This window comes from Dunckerocampus dactyliophorus, chromosome 2, assembly GCF_027744805.1.
Source record: "Dunckerocampus dactyliophorus isolate RoL2022-P2 chromosome 2, RoL_Ddac_1.1, whole genome shotgun sequence".
NCBI lineage: Eukaryota > Metazoa > Chordata > Actinopteri > Syngnathiformes > Syngnathidae > Dunckerocampus > Dunckerocampus dactyliophorus.
In genome coordinates, this window is record NC_072820.1 from 296,797 (window position 1) to 312,174 (window position 15,378).

General features: G+C 49.0%; 3 protein-coding genes across 11 annotated transcripts; 1 reads left to right on the forward strand and 2 right to left on the reverse strand.

Moving 5' to 3' along the window:
- Positions 1–4: 4 nt before the first annotated feature.
- On the reverse strand, positions 5–3,244 carry ing3 (inhibitor of growth family, member 3). 2 transcript variants are annotated; one of them, XM_054767630.1, is made up of 12 exons: positions 3,097–3,244; positions 2,879–2,950; positions 2,472–2,572; positions 2,343–2,408; positions 1,429–1,525; positions 1,291–1,362; positions 1,105–1,221; positions 867–1,030; positions 604–800; positions 338–530; positions 237–275; positions 5–175 (listed from the first exon to the last, which is right to left on the reverse strand). In XM_054767630.1, the coding sequence occupies exons 1-12, from the start codon at positions 3,122–3,124 to the stop codon at positions 59–61; spliced, it is 1,263 nt and encodes a 420-aa protein (XP_054623605.1). In that variant the 5' UTR covers positions 3,125–3,244; the 3' UTR covers positions 5–58. The 2 variants fall into 2 exon arrangements, with proteins under 2 accessions (XP_054623605.1, XP_054623604.1); XM_054767629.1 differs by having other exon boundaries at positions 2,472–2,950; positions 3,097–3,182.
- tspan12 (tetraspanin 12) lies at positions 2,614–5,839 on the forward strand. 3 transcript variants are annotated; one of them, XM_054767634.1, is made up of 7 exons: positions 2,616–3,812; positions 4,001–4,126; positions 4,199–4,334; positions 4,403–4,468; positions 4,558–4,665; positions 4,739–4,882; positions 4,946–5,839. In XM_054767634.1, the coding sequence occupies exons 1-7, from the start codon at positions 3,747–3,749 to the stop codon at positions 5,224–5,226; spliced, it is 927 nt and encodes a 308-aa protein (XP_054623609.1). In that variant the 5' UTR covers positions 2,616–3,746; the 3' UTR covers positions 5,227–5,839. The 3 variants fall into 3 exon arrangements, with proteins under 3 accessions (XP_054623608.1, XP_054623609.1, XP_054623611.1); XM_054767636.1 differs by having other exon boundaries at positions 4,044–4,126; XM_054767633.1 differs by having other exon boundaries at positions 2,614–3,812; positions 4,001–4,334.
- kcnd2 (potassium voltage-gated channel, Shal-related subfamily, member 2) lies at positions 4,961–11,890 on the reverse strand. 6 transcript variants are annotated; one of them, XM_054767625.1, is made up of 7 exons: positions 11,581–11,890; positions 10,613–11,487; positions 8,885–9,047; positions 8,716–8,805; positions 8,361–8,456; positions 8,089–8,291; positions 4,961–5,752 (listed from the first exon to the last, which is right to left on the reverse strand). In XM_054767625.1, the coding sequence occupies exons 1-7, from the start codon at positions 11,713–11,715 to the stop codon at positions 5,620–5,622; spliced, it is 1,695 nt and encodes a 564-aa protein (XP_054623600.1). In that variant the 5' UTR covers positions 11,716–11,890; the 3' UTR covers positions 4,961–5,619. The 6 variants fall into 6 exon arrangements, 5 of the variants coding, with proteins under 5 accessions (XP_054623600.1, XP_054623598.1, XP_054623599.1 ...); XM_054767623.1 differs by having other exon boundaries at positions 10,613–11,890; XM_054767627.1 differs by lacking the exon at positions 4,961–5,752 and adding an exon at positions 6,041–6,653 and having other exon boundaries at positions 10,613–11,890.
- Between the last annotated feature and the right edge of the window lie 3,488 nt (positions 11,891–15,378).

A 15,378-nucleotide genomic window follows, 5' to 3' on the forward strand; every position in this document is an offset into this window, starting at 1 on the left:
GAAGATACAAAGAAGATTTTTATTCTGTTAAAAAGATGGACTTTATTTCCTTCGGTGTCTACTTGTGGCGGCTTCCTCTGCGCTTCATGGCGGCCGTGCACTGGGGGCAGAACCACTTCCCTTTGGGCGCCTCGCTCAGACCCACACAGCCGTAGTGGAACCACTCGATGGGACACTAGAGGACACGCCCACGTTAGCATACAACGCTACCGAACACAGACTTACGTGTGACTTACGTCCGTGTTGTCGCATCCGACCATTTCGCCATACGACACCTGTGGAGAAAGCACAGCGTCAGCGTCACATGTCGCGGCGAGACAAGATGGCGGCATCTGACCTGGTTACAGATGCAGTAGCGCGGCTCGTTGGGGTCGTAGGTCCAGTCCACTTGGCTGTTGGCCTCGGTCTCGGGCAGCACCGACGCCTGCTGGGAAAGTTCCTGAGCCAACGCCGACGAGGACGAGCAGGACGACAGCGAGGACGATGACGACGATGACGACGACTGATGGTTGGAAGACTTCACGCCGCTTCTGGAAAGCAGCAAACGGGATAAAGGCCGCCGCACGCTGGCAGTCGGGCTCGGTGGCGGACGTGCGATCTTACTTGGACTTGCGGCCTCGAGTGTCACAGGTGACGGCGGCGGTGGGGGCGAGCGTCTGCGTGAGCGTGGATGCCAAGGCGGAAGACGGGTATGGCGAGTTGTCACGCGACAAGGAGAAGTCTCGAGTGAGCTGGAAGTCGTTGTTCTTGATGGCCTCGTAGCTCGCCTTCAGGCTGGACGTCCTGCGACCCTCCTTCATCTGCATACGCACGCACTTTAACCTCTCACCTCAACCTGCGCCGCCTCACCCGTCACATGACCTCACCTGCGCGGTGGCCTGCACGGCCTGAGCGGCCGCCATGGTGATGGCGCCGGCCCCCGCCCCCGGGCCGGCAGGCAACGAGCTGAGGCTGTAAGAGGTCAAAGGTTGGGAAGAGTTGACGCTGTAGATGTTGTTAGCGGAGGACGACATGCTGTTGCTGCGGCAACCTGCACGACAAACAAAGTGAAGGTGAGCGGCAGGATGCCGGCAGGGGGAGGGGGGACGTTTTGCCTTTAAGTACCTGGCGTGTTCTCTTTGGAGGCGTCCGACGTCAGCGTGGACAGCAGCGCTTCCGACTTGAACTTCTTCTCGGGGACGTGTTCCGTCGTGTGGTGTGTGGAGGCACTGTACTTCCTCTCTGTTGCCACGGAAACCCAGTCAACAAACCCAGACAAAGACGCGGCAATGTTGCACGAGTGTGACTCACTTTCGGCGGCGACGTGCGAGTGGACGTGGTGGTTGTTGACGGGCTGGGACGGACTGTCCATCTCCAAAGAGCCTGGAGCACAAAACAGAAAGTGAGCAGTACGCGTGCAGTGTGGCGCTCTCGCTCTCTCTGACTCACGTCTTTCCAAGATCTCTGTGATGCCGGCATTGTCCGCCTCCAGCTCCATCTTGAACTTGGCCAGTTCTTGGTCCAGTTTGCGCAAGTGCCGGTCCACCTGAACGGCAAACGAGAAGATGCAGGGGTGACATCTAGTGGCGGCCATTTGCAGTTTTTTTTTCTCCAAAAATATGCCGTTCTATAGTGTCCCTACATCATGCCATGTATGTATTTGCATGGAAACAGCTAAAATGCTAACTTATGGGAGATTTTGCACTTTGTTCAGCAGTCCTTGAAGGCACCACATTTGTGTGCTGCGACGTGAGATGCGACACTACCACCAGCTTCCAGTCAATCCCGCCTCCAAACTCGCAGTGTGGATTATGTAGCCTGTAGCAAAGACGTCAGCAACCCGTGACATCTTCAGCCTCGTTGTTGTGGCTCCCTTTGCAATGCTGGAATCTTTTATTTTTGTTTGTTTTTTAAACACCCGTGTAGGGAAAAAGTGTTTTTTTTAAAAGAGTTTAAAATATCCTACTTTTTGCAAGGGCTGTGAATGCATCCTGGCTGAGTTCATCTCCCATTATGATTGATGAGTGGTGAGCAGCTATATATTTTACACTGCATTGTGTTTAAGTGTGTGAGGCATATTTCGGGATTAAACCTGAATTGTGTGGCTGCTGAACAGCAGCAATTGAAGAGATAAGGGGAGGGTTCTGGAATTCTGGAGTCACTTTTATTGCAAATGTTCCACTAACAGTTCTTATTCTCTTGTGTTTTTCTTTCTTTTCTTGGGAGAATGAACAGAATAAGAATTTCATTGCTTAGTATAACTGTTTTACTAGGCATATGACAATAAAACTCTTGAATCTTATTCTTATTATTAGTTCCTGAAAGGTACTTACTGAGAATACTACCAATAGTTTTGGACTCACCAGATCATAAATCTGATTGGCCAGCTGGACTTTCTCATCAGCGTCTTCCAGGGCTTTATAATAATCCTGATAAAACACAAACACACATTTGAATATGGGACCTCCCAAAGCCGTGAGGGACCGTCTCACCTTTTTAATGACCTCCATCTGCTCTTCTCGCCACTCGGGCTTGTTCTTCTTGGCGTTGACGAAGAAGTCCACCACTTTCTGCTCCAGCTGGTCAGTCGCATCTGCAAATGTTTGAAAACATTTCATGTGTCCCACACATCCAATCACACACGCCAATGACCGAAAGATCCATAATCTTATCAATGCTGAGGCTGACGTGTTGAACAAGACCAGTTGGACTTTCCCTGCAGGATGCATTGAGAGGAGGCACCATAGCTGCAGGTGTTTGCGTGTGATGTCAAGTTCGGTTGGCTGGTGACTCAATGTGCTAACTTGCTAGTGCGTAGAAAGGCAAGCATTTCAATAGTTTCAGTGTGATTGTGTTGGAGTGTAGTAGCAGTGGTTGACTGCCGTCGTGCTGCACGTACTTTGGACCTGTAGGTCCATCTCTCGCATTTCCGTAAACCTGTCGCGAAGGTCCATGGGAAGCTGCTCGATCACTGCACAACAAGAAAAAAAAAAGCGGTTACCATGCTAGCTCGGCTAGGCTACACGCCAGACAGACACACACCGGCAAATCAAACACATTTAATGAACAAAATGCTTTGTTGGCAACTCGTACGGCTCCTAAAACTCAGATACTCACTCTCGAGATAATCCTCCAGGTACAACATAGCGCCAAATTGGAGATTTAACGTGTTTAATGGTACAAATAGTGTCTTTCAAGATGGCGCCGTCAGCCGTTGCCTGCTCGGAAAAAAATAGCTCGATGTGAGGTCACAGTAATGACGCACGCACCAGTCTGTGCCGTGATTGGTCCACAGAAAATGGGCGTAAACGTTTGTGTCGCGCTCAACACGGGGGAATCGTGGGAGTTGCAGTTTTAAAGCAAAAGACGCTCAAGTTCAATGTATTGAAACTATGAGTCACTAATATAACGCATGAAGTCATGTGACATGTCCTCCTAATAATTCACCTATAGAAACTTTAAACCCCAAAAGTTGAACAAAGTGTAAGAAATTAGATCATGGCGTCCGACTGAAGAGGAGTGACTTCGGGTCACATTCCTCCAACCCCACCCCCGTCCGGGGAACGGACATCCTGCCGCTTGGTGCACGAGCCCATAGAATATGTCTATTTTAAGTGTCAGCGAGCATGCGCAGAAGAGGGCCACACGAGAACGCACCTGTTGGCTTCCCTGACAAAGGACGCGCGCACAGCGTGTGACAGGCTTCGACTCCGGTACCGGTACCGGCCCGGCATGCCGCCATGGTGCCCCGAGCCGGATGAGCCCAAATGGCACGACAGGACGCCGTGCACTGCGTGCGCGTGCTGCTTTACGCGCTCAACGTGCTTTTCTGGGTAATTTCTCACCTTTTTTGATTTTATATTTTTAACTTTCAACAACTTTTGACATGGTGACAATATTTCATACACTAGTATATACTTGGCACGGGCACGACGTATTTCTAGTGGTTTATTCTACTTTATTGTGTGTGTGTGTGTGTGTGTGTGTTGGCAGCTTTGACATTCTCACATGTTATTTGTAGCAGAAACTGATCTGTGTGCGGGCCTGCGTGTGCGTGTTTGCAGCTGATGTCAGCGTGCATTCTGGGAATGGCGGCGTGGATTCGGGATTCCTTGAACGCCGTCCTGACCCTGACGGCTCACACCAGGTCAGTGTGGACCAACAGCATCAAACGACACCGGCCAAGCTGAAAGTGTGCGTGTGTGCGTGCGTGTGCCAGGCTGGAGGAGGCGGCCGTGCTGACGTTCTCGCCGCTGGTCCATCCGGTGCTGGTTCTGGTGTGCTGCTTCCTGCTGATGGTGGCCATGTTGGGCGTGTGTGGCACGATGCGCTGCGACCTGCTGCTGCTGTCATGGGTACCCCTCGCGTGCCATTGGCTCGGAGGCGGGGCCTGGTGTCCTGACGGCAGATGTTTGTGTTTTAGTACTTTGGCAGCCTGATGCTCATCTTGTGCGTGGAGCTGGCCAGCGCTGTTTGGACCTACGAGCAGGTGACACACACACCTGCACGTGTGCGTGTGTGCTATCAGCAGACAGGTGACACACCTGCTGTGTGCGTGTGCATTGTGTGTGTGTTTAGCCCCCCGTCCAGCGCTCGGACATGATCAGCCTGAAGTTCCGGATGTCAAACTTTGGCCATCATCATCATCAGTGGCTCACACACACCTGGAACACTTTCCAGACAGAGGTCAGAGGTCATACACGCACACGCGCGTGCACACATGCACACGCAGGTGACTCTAGGTGCGTTTGTTTTCTAGTTTCAGTGCTGCGGCGTGATCTACTTCACCGACTGGCTGGAGATGACGGAGATGGAGTGGCCGCCCGACTCCTGCTGCTCCAATCAGTATCCAGGATGTGCTGGCCACGCCCGCCGGCACGACCTCAGCGACCTCCACCAGGAGGTGAGCCGCCCCCACCCCTCACCCCCGTTAGCGCGGTCATGTGACGGGTGGTCTTTCTTTCAGGGTTGCGGTCCAAAGATTTTCTCGTTCATTCGCGGGAGCACGCCGCTGCAAGTGTTGCGTTTCCTGGGCGTGGCCATGGGCGTGGCCCAGATCCTGGCCATGGCGCTCACGCTGACGCTGCTGTGGGCGTTACACTACGGCCGCAAGCTACACACGAACTCGCTCTTGACGTCCGGTGGCGCCGTCGCCGCGACTCCGCCACCAGAGCCAGTGTGAGATGGAGCGCGAGCGTCTGGGTGGGCTCGGAAGTGAGAAAGGACAAGCTCCGCCCCCGCACCTGACAACTTCCAACAAAGCCTTTGATTTATTGACAGACTTTCAACATTAGAAGCACAAAATGTTTTTTTAGCCTCCTCATTGAACAACAATAATTCATCATTCAGAACTGTAATAATAATAATAATCATCATCATCATTCATAATAAATGCTAGATTGCTTCCATTGACAAACATCATCACATCCAGTATGTATCAAATATAATATGTGTATATAATATACAGTATGTATATAATATATGGGTAATGCCTCTTGTGAAACTGTCCTATGTTGCAATCAAATGCTGAAATGAATGATTAGCATGTAGTCTGAAAGGTGCTGTCATTAGCTAAGCTAGCTAGCTAGCAGCTCACTTGAGTCCAAACCTTCAGCTTCTCCAACTTCTGGGACGGAACCTTCAGAGCTCAGAAACGCGCACGGCCTCCACCCGGGACCGTCCCGTCGCGCCGGGCGGAGTCAGGCCGCCGACGGACGGCCTCCCTCCTTTCAGCGGGACCGCCTCCTGGAATCTGGCGTTCAAACTGGAACGACTGCGGGTCAAAGACGAGGGGGCGAATGGATGAACAATACACAAAACATGACAACATAACACAAGTACACAACAACTCGAATGTTCATCATATTCATAAGCACACACAATAATCATAACAACATACATCAAGAAGGAATAATGAATAATAATATTCATTATTCAATACAAAATATTAAATCAGAAAATCATTAATATTTTATTATAATAAAACGCTTTGTGTGTTGTACATTCACATAATAATAATAAAATACATAATAAATAACTACAATAATAATACATTCATAATAAATAAATACATAATAATTTATTTTTAAAAATCATAAAAATACTGCATGTGTGTTGTACATTCACCCAATAACAACACCAGCATCATTAAATTTGCGGATGACACTACAGTCATCGGCCTGATCACTGGTGGTGTTGAAACATCATACAGAAGAGAGGTGGCGGACCTCATAGCTTGGTGTCATGATAACAATCTCCTTCTCAATACAGATAAGACTAAAGAGATGATCATCGACCCAAGAACAAGGGAAAAGGAGCCGCATAGACCCCTGTTTATTGATGAGACTGAGGTGGAGAGGGTGAAAACCTTCAAGTTCCTTGGCACACACATCAGCGAGGACCTCACCTGGTCTCACAACACCCAACAAATTCTGAAGAAGTCCCAAAGGAGACTGTACTTCCTGAGAAGACTGAGGAAATTTGGCATGTCCACCACAATCCTGAGTTGCTTCTACAGATGCACTATGGAAAGTGTCCTTACCGCCTCCATCACTGTTTGGTACGGTAACTGTACAACACGTGATAGGAAGGCACTCCAGCGGGTGATCAAGACCTCACAGAACATTGTTGGGGCAGCCCTCCCCTCACTGCAAGACATTTATAAAACTAGAGTCCTACGCAGAACACACAACCTCATCAAGGACAGCACACATCCACAACACTCATTATTCACACTCCTACCGTCAGGCAGACGCTACAGGAGTTTGAAGTCCAGGACCACAAGGCTGGCAAACAGCTTTTACCCACAGGCCATCAGGCTTCTCAACGAAGCACTCGCACACGCCGCACGCAACACACACACACACACACTCATAGCACTTTATTTATTTATTTATTTATTTATTTATTTGTATTAATGTCTCTTCTGTTGTTGCTTAATTTATTGGTATTTATGTTTCTTATGTTCTTATTCTTTCTTGTGTTTTCTTTCTTTTCTTGGGAGAATGAACAGAATAAGAATTTCATTGCATAGCAGAACTACCAGTTTTACTGTGCATATGACAATAAAACTCTCTTGAATCTTGAATCTCTTGAATCTTGAATAACAACATAAAAAGAAATATGTGATAATGAATAATAATAACAAATGCATAATAATATTAAAAATAAGAAATACATTATTTAATTCTAATAATTTATTTTTAATAACAATAAAATACTGAATGTGTTTTGTACATTCACACAATGATAATATACAAAATAATTAATTAACTAATACTAATAATAAATTAATACAAAGCATTTGTTGATAATAATAATAATAACTAAATAATTATAATAAATTATTTTAATAATAGTTAAACACTATACAGTATGTGTGTTGTACATTCACATAATAATATACAAATAAATAAGTAATCATGAATAATAATAAATATATAATAATAATAATACATTAATAAAAAAATAATACAAATAATTTGTGTTTAATAATAACACATTAATACACTAACAATAATAATAAAAAGTAATGATGAATAATGATAACATAAATATTATAATAATTTATTATTATTGCTAATAAAATGCTGTGTATGTGTTGAATATTGCTATAATAATAATAATAATAAATAGTAAAATCATAACAATAGTCCTAAATACATGCATTTGGATAATAAATGATTGTAATAATTCCTACCAGGCAATAAGACTTAAAGATTCAAGAGTTTTATTGTCATATGCACAGTAAAACTGGTAGTTCTGCTATGCAATGAAATTCTTGTTCTGTTCATTCTCCCAAGAAAAGAAAGAAAAAAAAAACACAAGAAAAAGAATGAAAAGAATGAAAAGAAAGAAAAGAAAGAAAAGAACATAAGAAACATAAATACCAATAAATTAAGCAACAACAACAGAAGAGACATTAATACAGATAAATAAATAAATAAATAAATAAATAAATAAATAAAGTGCTATGAGTGTGTGTGAGTGCTTCGTTGAGAAGCCTGATGGCCTGTGGGTAAAAGCTGTTTGCCAGCCTTGTGGTCCTGGACTTCAAACTCCTGTAGCGTCTGCCTGACGGCTTGGAATCAATAATAATGACTTGCCCACCTGGAGGTCAAAGGTTGCGGCATGCGGGCCTGCAGATGGTCGCTGGTGGAGCTGCAGAGGTCAAAGGTCTTGCGGGCCCAGCAGGAGGTGAAGGCGGGAGGCGAGGAGGAGGAAGAGGAGCAGGAGGGGCCAGGAGTCTCCTTCAGCAGCGCCTCCTCCGCGCAGCTCGACTCCAGCGTGTTTGGGTCCACAAAGTCGTGGTTCTGAGGACAAGAACGGGAAGTGGTGACCTTTTGAGAATGCGCACGTGAGCCACGTGCACGTGAGCTCACCGTGGTTTTCTCCAGGCAGTGCAGGAGGTGATGGTGCTGCGCCTTCATGTCATCGTTGGCTGTGCACGCCAGCGCCTCCCCCGCCTCCTTGTTCGCCTTCAGGGCGGAGAAAGAAAAGAACCGTTAGCAGAACTTTCACCCTCGGGTGTCCTGGGCGGTCCAAACAGAACAAGAACCACAGACAGGAAGTCTCATGTGCGAGCCAGGAAATAGACCAGAAGAAGAAAGAACAGAAGCCTTAGAGCCAAGATGGCCACCTTTGCTTCTGGTCTGAATGGAAGTGAAAGTTTGCGAAGAAGAACCAATCAGCATCCATCATGCAGCACGGCCGCTCGATGAGGAGCGCTCGTGTTACCTCCGGGTCGGCGCCAGCCAGCCATTTGTAGCGCAGGTAAGCGTTGGCGTCTGCTTTCTTTCCCGCACAAATTCTCACCAGGCAACTTTTCTGTGGGCGAACACACGCACACGTTCCTGCAGGCGCCGTCACGCCCAAACGTGCAGGTGGAGCTAAGCTAGCGGCTCACCTTCTGCGCCCGCCTCTTCTCGGCGCGCTGGCTCTGCAGGTAGATGCGGCTGAAGTTGGACACGATGACGGGCACAGGCAGCGCGATCACCAGGACGCCGCTCAGAGAGCACACGGACCCCACGATCTTGCCCATCACCGTCCTCGGAACCATGTCCCCGTACCTGGGGTACAGGTCAGAGGTCAGTCAGGCACGCTTCTTCCTGCGTCCACACGGAGGCGCCAAAGCTCCTCCCCTTCCTCCTGCTCAGGACCTGTCTTACCAATGACCTTTGACCCCAGTATCTGTAGACCAATGACTTCTTTGACCACCTGACCTTGACTGACCAATCAGGAATGAAAGACACGCCGTGGCAAAATCACCGAGCTCGTCAACTTTGACCCTTAATGTGCTGACTAACTCTGAAGCATCATGCAGCTTTTATTTTGAAATGTCTCCATGCGCACGTGTGTCATGCACCCACACCTGTGCATGTGCGCATGTATTATTAGCACTTGCGTACTTACACTTAGCCTTTTCAGTGTATAAGTGCACACTTGCATACTTGCACTCAGTATTTTCAGTACATAAGTGCACACCTGAATACTTACTCTATGCCTTTTTTGACTGCATGAGTGTACACTTGCATAGTTCCATTTTTAGTGCTTAAGTGTACACCTGCCCACTTATTTATTTTTTGAGTGCATATGTGCACACTTGCATACTTACACTGAGATGTTTGAGTGCTTAAGTGTATACTTGTGTACTTACAGTTAGTCTTGAGAGTATATAAGTGCACACCTGAATACTCAGTCTTTTGAGTGCATAAGTGTGTTGACAAAGGGAAGTACACTGTCAGTACCCGGATGTTGGTGAGTGTGCAGTGAATTGAGGGTGGTAAGTGTCCATCACTATTGGAATGTACATGTAATGAAAGTCACCATCTTGGCTACATAGCGGAAAGGGAGGGGCTACCTGGAGAGATTGCAATTCAGTGTTAAAAAGGAGAGAAGAAGAACGTAAGTGTGTCATGACAGTAATGGATTTAGAACAGCACTACACTGTCACCAGGAAGTAAGTGCACCGTGTACACAGCACACTTATTGAAGTGCACTGACGAAGGTATTCCATTGGTGTCAATCAAAGAAAAAGTGTGAAAGAAAAATAGGAAATGATTGTTCTTCTTCAGTGGGATTAAAAGGTCACATGATGGGCCAATGGCAAAGCGTGCTGGCAGTCACATGATGCAGTCACATGATGCCAGGATGCTCGAGGCTGAGACATGCGTCCTTCTATGGCGCTCACGTGCACGCTGGTCTTTGAGAAAGGGGAAACGTGCACGAGCCTGCATTAGCGTTTGCAGGAAGGTCGCCGGCGGCCATCTTTGACGAGGGCGGAGGTCACGTGACACCACGTGCTCGCGGTGATGCAACGTCGTTGCGAGACACGTGCACAGACGAGCGTTCGCACGTTGGACGTGACACCTGAACACACCTGACATCACCCCACCCCCGCGTCCTGTTACCATGGAAACATCATCATCATCATCATCATTCACAAGCCAATGAAACCTTCAGCTAAGCTAACCGCTAACCCCATTAGAGTGTGTGTGTGTGTGTGTCATGGTGATCATGTCTCAGCAGCGTGGGTCATGTGACTAAATAATACATGTATGGGCAGGTGTGGCAGAGAAACATGATACACACACACACGTGCACGCACACAATACAAACACACAATGTGACGTACCCGAGCGTGGTCATGGTGACGATGGTGTACCAGAAGGCGGCGGGGATGGAGGTGAAGGCGGAGGCTTTGGAGGTTTTCTCGGTGTAGAACATGATGGTGGCGAAGATGATGATGGCCATGGCGAGGGTGAAGAGCAGGAAGCCCAGCTCGGAGGCGCAGCTCTTCAGCGTGTAGCCGAGGATGCGCAGGCCGGCCGAGTGGCGCGAGAACTTGAAGATGCGGAAGACGCGGAAAACGCGCAGCGTGACGAAGGCACCGCTCACATCCTCGTTGTCGGGCATGACCAGGCTGATGTAGTAGGGCAAGATGGCCACCACGTCGATGAGTGACATCACGCTCTTCACGAACTTGAAGCGGCAGGGCGCCGCCACCAGGCGAAGAAGGTACTCCACCGTGAAGATCATCACGCAGGCCGTGTCCAAGCAGAAGAAGGCCAGCTCGTAGCGTTCCCCGCACGGCACTGCCTTGATCCCAGCGCTGCACGGGACTGTCTCCACCACGTTGGCGAGCACGGACACGGCAATGAAAAAGCCCGTCACGTAGTACAAGACCAGTGCCGTGGTGGATGTGTGCGGGTTCTCGAAGGCGCGCCACATAGACTCCCGGAGGTTCACGTCCACCGAGACCTGCTCGTGGCTGGTGTCGGCCTCCTCGTCGTCTTGGACCTGCTCCTGGTTCTCCTTGCGCCGGTCCTTGTATTCCTCGTAGCAGCAGTCCCCGATCACTTCCGGGACGATGCCGAAGAAGGTGAGCTCCTCGTCGAAGGCCGAGATGCACTCGTGGCGCGGGAAGTGCAGCTTGCCGGTCCGGTAGAAGTTGAGGATGTGTCGGAACAGGTCCGGGTCTCGGTCGAAAAAGAACTCGTCATTTTCCTCCTGGAAGAAGAAGTCCCTTTCAGAGCTGCCAAGCAGTGTGTCAGGGTACCGCTCCAACGTGTCCCGCCACGTCTGGAATCTGATCCCGCTCACGTTCAGCACAAGCACGCCGCCTTTCCCATGCTGTGGTTCCCGCGGGGCCACCGGCATCGGCGCCCTGGCCACCGGCATCCATCCTATGGCCGCCGCACGCGCCAGCGGCAACCACGGAGCCGCACCTGTTGCCATCGCGGACGAGCTCCACCGGATAGACCTGCTGGAGTTTCACACTGAGGAGAAACCTGCGCTCACCAGGAAGCTTTCGTGCACTAGCTCCATGCCTAAAAGACAAAGATTGTTCTTCCTCCCTGCTGAGATGCCACACATGGCGGGAATAAAGTCGGTGTCTTGTTGTGTCACACAGGTGATGCCACATCACCCCTCCCCCAGACTTGGAACTCCTCCCCCAGGACTTCCCTCCTCCTCCTTGTGTGAATGTGCATACATGCATGTGTGTTCAACATGTTGACTTTTGTGTGTGCTCATCCTCATCTTAAATAAAAAACAGGAGGCGTCACTCTGCTTGTAAATCAGCGAACAAAAAGAAGCAGCAGCAACACACACGCACACGTGCACATCTACACATATGTTCAAGCTAATGTGGCTAACAGCTGTCCCAGTCGTCTGTATGTCAGAGGTCAAAGGTTATATCCTTTCAAGCGTGCAGTGAAGGTCATTTCATCAAAGAGCAGAAAAAAGGTGACATGTTAAAGGTATACGTTCTACCCTACAGCATGCTAACATGCTAGCATGCTAACATGCGCTACTTTGACAAGGAATGGCATGAAAGTGCACGTTTGTGTCACGTGAGCGTGCACGTGTTGCGCACGTGTCGAACGTGCATGTTGTGATGCCTTGTATCGGTTTTCACGCGCTGCCTCGTGGGGATCATGTGACCAAAACCTTTTGCTAATTATTGATGAGCGATTTACTGATCGTCTTTTACTTTGAAGGAACAAACACTTTTTTCTTTACTACTGAGGCAATCATATGCCCCTCCTCCCCCTTCCCACCAGCCCTCACTGCCCCCCCCCCCCCCAGAAGACACCTCATTCATTCTGCTTCTATTTTTAGTCACATGACCTGACATTGCCTAAAGCGCAAGAAACACACAAAACAACCAAAACAAAGAGTGCAGGCCTGTAACCCTGGGGTGTTCGGGGGGTTCGAACGACATTGACGCTGTACGTTTTATCGCTGCATCAGGTATATACAGAATATGCATACCAAAGATCCATCTTTATGCATGCATACTGAGTCAGTGCTGTGCGCGTTAATATAAGAAATGTTCTTATTATTATATGATAATAAATACGTACCAAAAAGGTTATCAACCTGGAGGAAGTGATGGACATATTTTCCAAGACAGATGCTGCTGAATTAGCGATAGGTAAGGCTGAAACACATTGTAGTGATTCATATAGTGTAGGCCTGTGGAAATAGCATCCACCACTGAAGCCATGGCATACTCAGTCGCCCAGTAAACTGATGAACTTATCTAAATAGGGCAAGCTTGATGTTGGCATTTTGCCCTTAAGCTTGCCATTTGGAGGAAGTAACATTGTTGTTACGTCTGTCCAAAATATGCATCAGAAAACTGTTTTTTCGGGCTCCAAATGTCATGATCTGTGTGCTGCTCTGCTGCCCTCTGGCTGTTTTCTGTTGCAGCACACGTGTACCGGCAGGAGGAGCTAATTTGGCACACCTGCACGCAATTAAGGACGCTCTTTTTAAGCTGCAGCCAGACACTAGTCCAGTGCCGGATTGTTACTCAGCCTACGCCAACTACCTGCTCCTTCCAGCATCTAGTTACCTCGTGTTGCTACTCTCTGGTCTTTTGCTACCTTGCTACCCTGCAGTGGTGAGTCATTTATCCTGCTTGATTGTTCAGCAGCGTTTTCATTTTACTCTGCCTATCTTTTTGTGCTGCTTTTTGTGTTCTGTATTTTTCCTCTCTGCTAGTTTTCGCAGCACCCTTAGTTCTACTACCTTTTTTCCCTGTGACTAGGTCCAGGAGTTTTATGTTGTACTTTATGGTTTTGTTGTATATTTTTCCACTTGTGGACAACGTTTGTTAATAAACTCTTTTTTTTTTACGATATTGCTGTCTCTGCATATTGGAATCCAAGTCCCGACATAGCCGTTCCTAACACCAAATGCAAAATTTCCCCTACTCTGGGAGGGGGGACACCCCCTTCCCACATCCTCCCCCCGCTCGGTCGCTTCGCTCCCTCGCAAAAGGTCCATTCACTCAGATTTTTTAACCGCCCCAAAAAATATCTGGAATATCTGGACTAGAAAAGGACTGGCAGGACTTGGACTAAGAGTAAACAAGAGAGTAGTCTCCCTCTGCCTTTGGGTGGGGGGACGGGCTCTGGCTGTTGTAAGGCAGCAGACATTGAGTCCAAGAAGGTCATGTTCCTTGCCCCCCTCGTCGAGGCAGCTGATCGGAGCGGTGACGTAAGGTGGTCGGTGCCTGTCATGACGGAAATCCCAGAACCTGTTGGTGGACATCAGCAGTGAGGGATTCCGTGGAGCTCAAGAAGGAGTCCTATTGGGTGTTTTTGGCCATGGGACCCTGGAGGCAGCTGACAGGTATCGGCGGGCCAAGCAGTTTGTGGCAACAGTCAGACGATCCATCCCAAAGGTTTTAGCTGCCCGTCTGCCTGCTCCCTTGTGAAACACACCTTTGATACTTGGAGCCAAGTTCCACTCCTCTTCTTAAAAATACCAGTCCAACAGATGAACCCCACCAAATGCCCCCTAGACGTTACCCCTGAAAGGATATTGGTCCCAGCCTTGTTCATTACATGAACAGCTGCCTCAGGCTGGGTATTGCCCCCACCCCGCCCTTAAGCAAGCTGTAGTTAGACCACTGCTAAAAAAAAAAACAACCTACACCCATCAAGTCTGGCCAACTTCCGTCCAGTTTCACATCTGCCCTTCCCTTCCAAGGTCATGGAAGAACTCCAGTCGTATCCGTCAATCCATAATCCTGCTAACAAGTTTCAGGCTTTAGAACCCGTCACAGCACAGAATCTGTGTTATGGAAAGTACACAATGACATGCTGGTGCTTTTAGACCTTCCTCCTCTACAACTGCTCCCCTGTCCTCTGGTGTGCCGCAGGGTTCCATCCTTGGGTACCTTATTTTCACTATACATGCTAGCATCAGGACCAGTCATCTCCAGACACCATATCCATTCCATTCCATTCCATTCCATTTTCCTCCGCTTATCCGGGTCCGGGTCGCGGGGGCAGCAGTCTCAGTAGGGAAGCCCAGACTTCCCAGTCCCCGACCACCTCCTCCAGTTCCACCGGGAGGACACCGAGGCGTTCCCAGGCCAGCTGTGAGACATAATCCCTCCAGCGTGTCCTAGGTCTTCCCCGGGGCCTTCTCCCGGCTGGGCATGCCCAAAACACCTCACCAGGGAGGCGTCCGGGAGGCATCCGGACTAGATGCCCGAGCCACCTCAGCTGGCTCCTCTCGATGTGAAGGAGCAGCGGCTCTACTCTGAGCTCCTCTCGGATAACCGAGCTCCTCACCCTGTCTCTTAGGGTGAGTCCCGCTACCCTACGAAGAAAACTCATTTCAGCTGCTTGTATCCGCGATCTCGTTCTTTCGGTCATGACCCAAAGCTCATGACCATAGGTGAGGGTGGGAACATAGATCGATCGGTAAATTGAGAGCTTTGCCTTCCGGCTCAACTCTCTCTTCACCACGACGGTCCGGTACAGCGACCGCATTACTGCAGACGCTGCGCCGATCCGCCTATCGACCTCACGCTCCAACCTTCCCTCACTCGTGAACAAGACCCCGAGATACTTGAACTCCTCCACCTGGGGCAGGACC

What these genes read in the sequence shown, in the direction of transcription:
- ing3 (XM_054767629.1), bottom strand. Translation starts at nt 2,708, where the DNA reads ATGCATCCTGCAGGGAAAGTCCAACTGGTCTTGTTCAACACGTCAGCC. An exon ending in CTCCAAAGAGAACACGCCAG is followed by an intron (nt 1,031 to 1,104) that starts GTACTTAAAGGC and finishes TTTGTCGTGCAG; the next exon opens with GTTGCCGCAGCAACAGCATG. An exon ending in CCGTGCAGGCCACCGCGCAG is followed by an intron (nt 801 to 866) that starts GTGAGGTCATGT and finishes GTGCGTATGCAG; the next exon opens with ATGAAGGAGGGTCGCAGGAC.
- tspan12 (XM_054767633.1), top strand. Translation starts at nt 3,747, where the DNA reads ATGGCACGACAGGACGCCGTGCACTGCGTGCGCGTGCTGCTTTACGCG. An exon ending in ACCTGCTGCTGCTGTCATGG is followed by an intron (nt 4,335 to 4,402) that starts GTACCCCTCGCG and finishes TTTGTGTTTTAG; the next exon opens with TACTTTGGCAGCCTGATGCT. An exon ending in CTGTTTGGACCTACGAGCAG is followed by an intron (nt 4,469 to 4,557) that starts GTGACACACACA and finishes GTGTGTGTTTAG; the next exon opens with CCCCCCGTCCAGCGCTCGGA.
- kcnd2 (XM_054767623.1), bottom strand. Translation starts at nt 11,715, where the DNA reads ATGGCAACAGGTGCGGCTCCGTGGTTGCCGCTGGCGCGTGCGGCGGCC. An exon ending in GTCACCATGACCACGCTCGG is followed by an intron (nt 9,048 to 10,612) that starts GTACGTCACATT and finishes CCTGTACCCCAG; the next exon opens with GTACGGGGACATGGTTCCGA. An exon ending in AGAAGAGGCGGGCGCAGAAG is followed by an intron (nt 8,806 to 8,884) that starts GTGAGCCGCTAG and finishes GTTCGCCCACAG; the next exon opens with AAAAGTTGCCTGGTGAGAAT.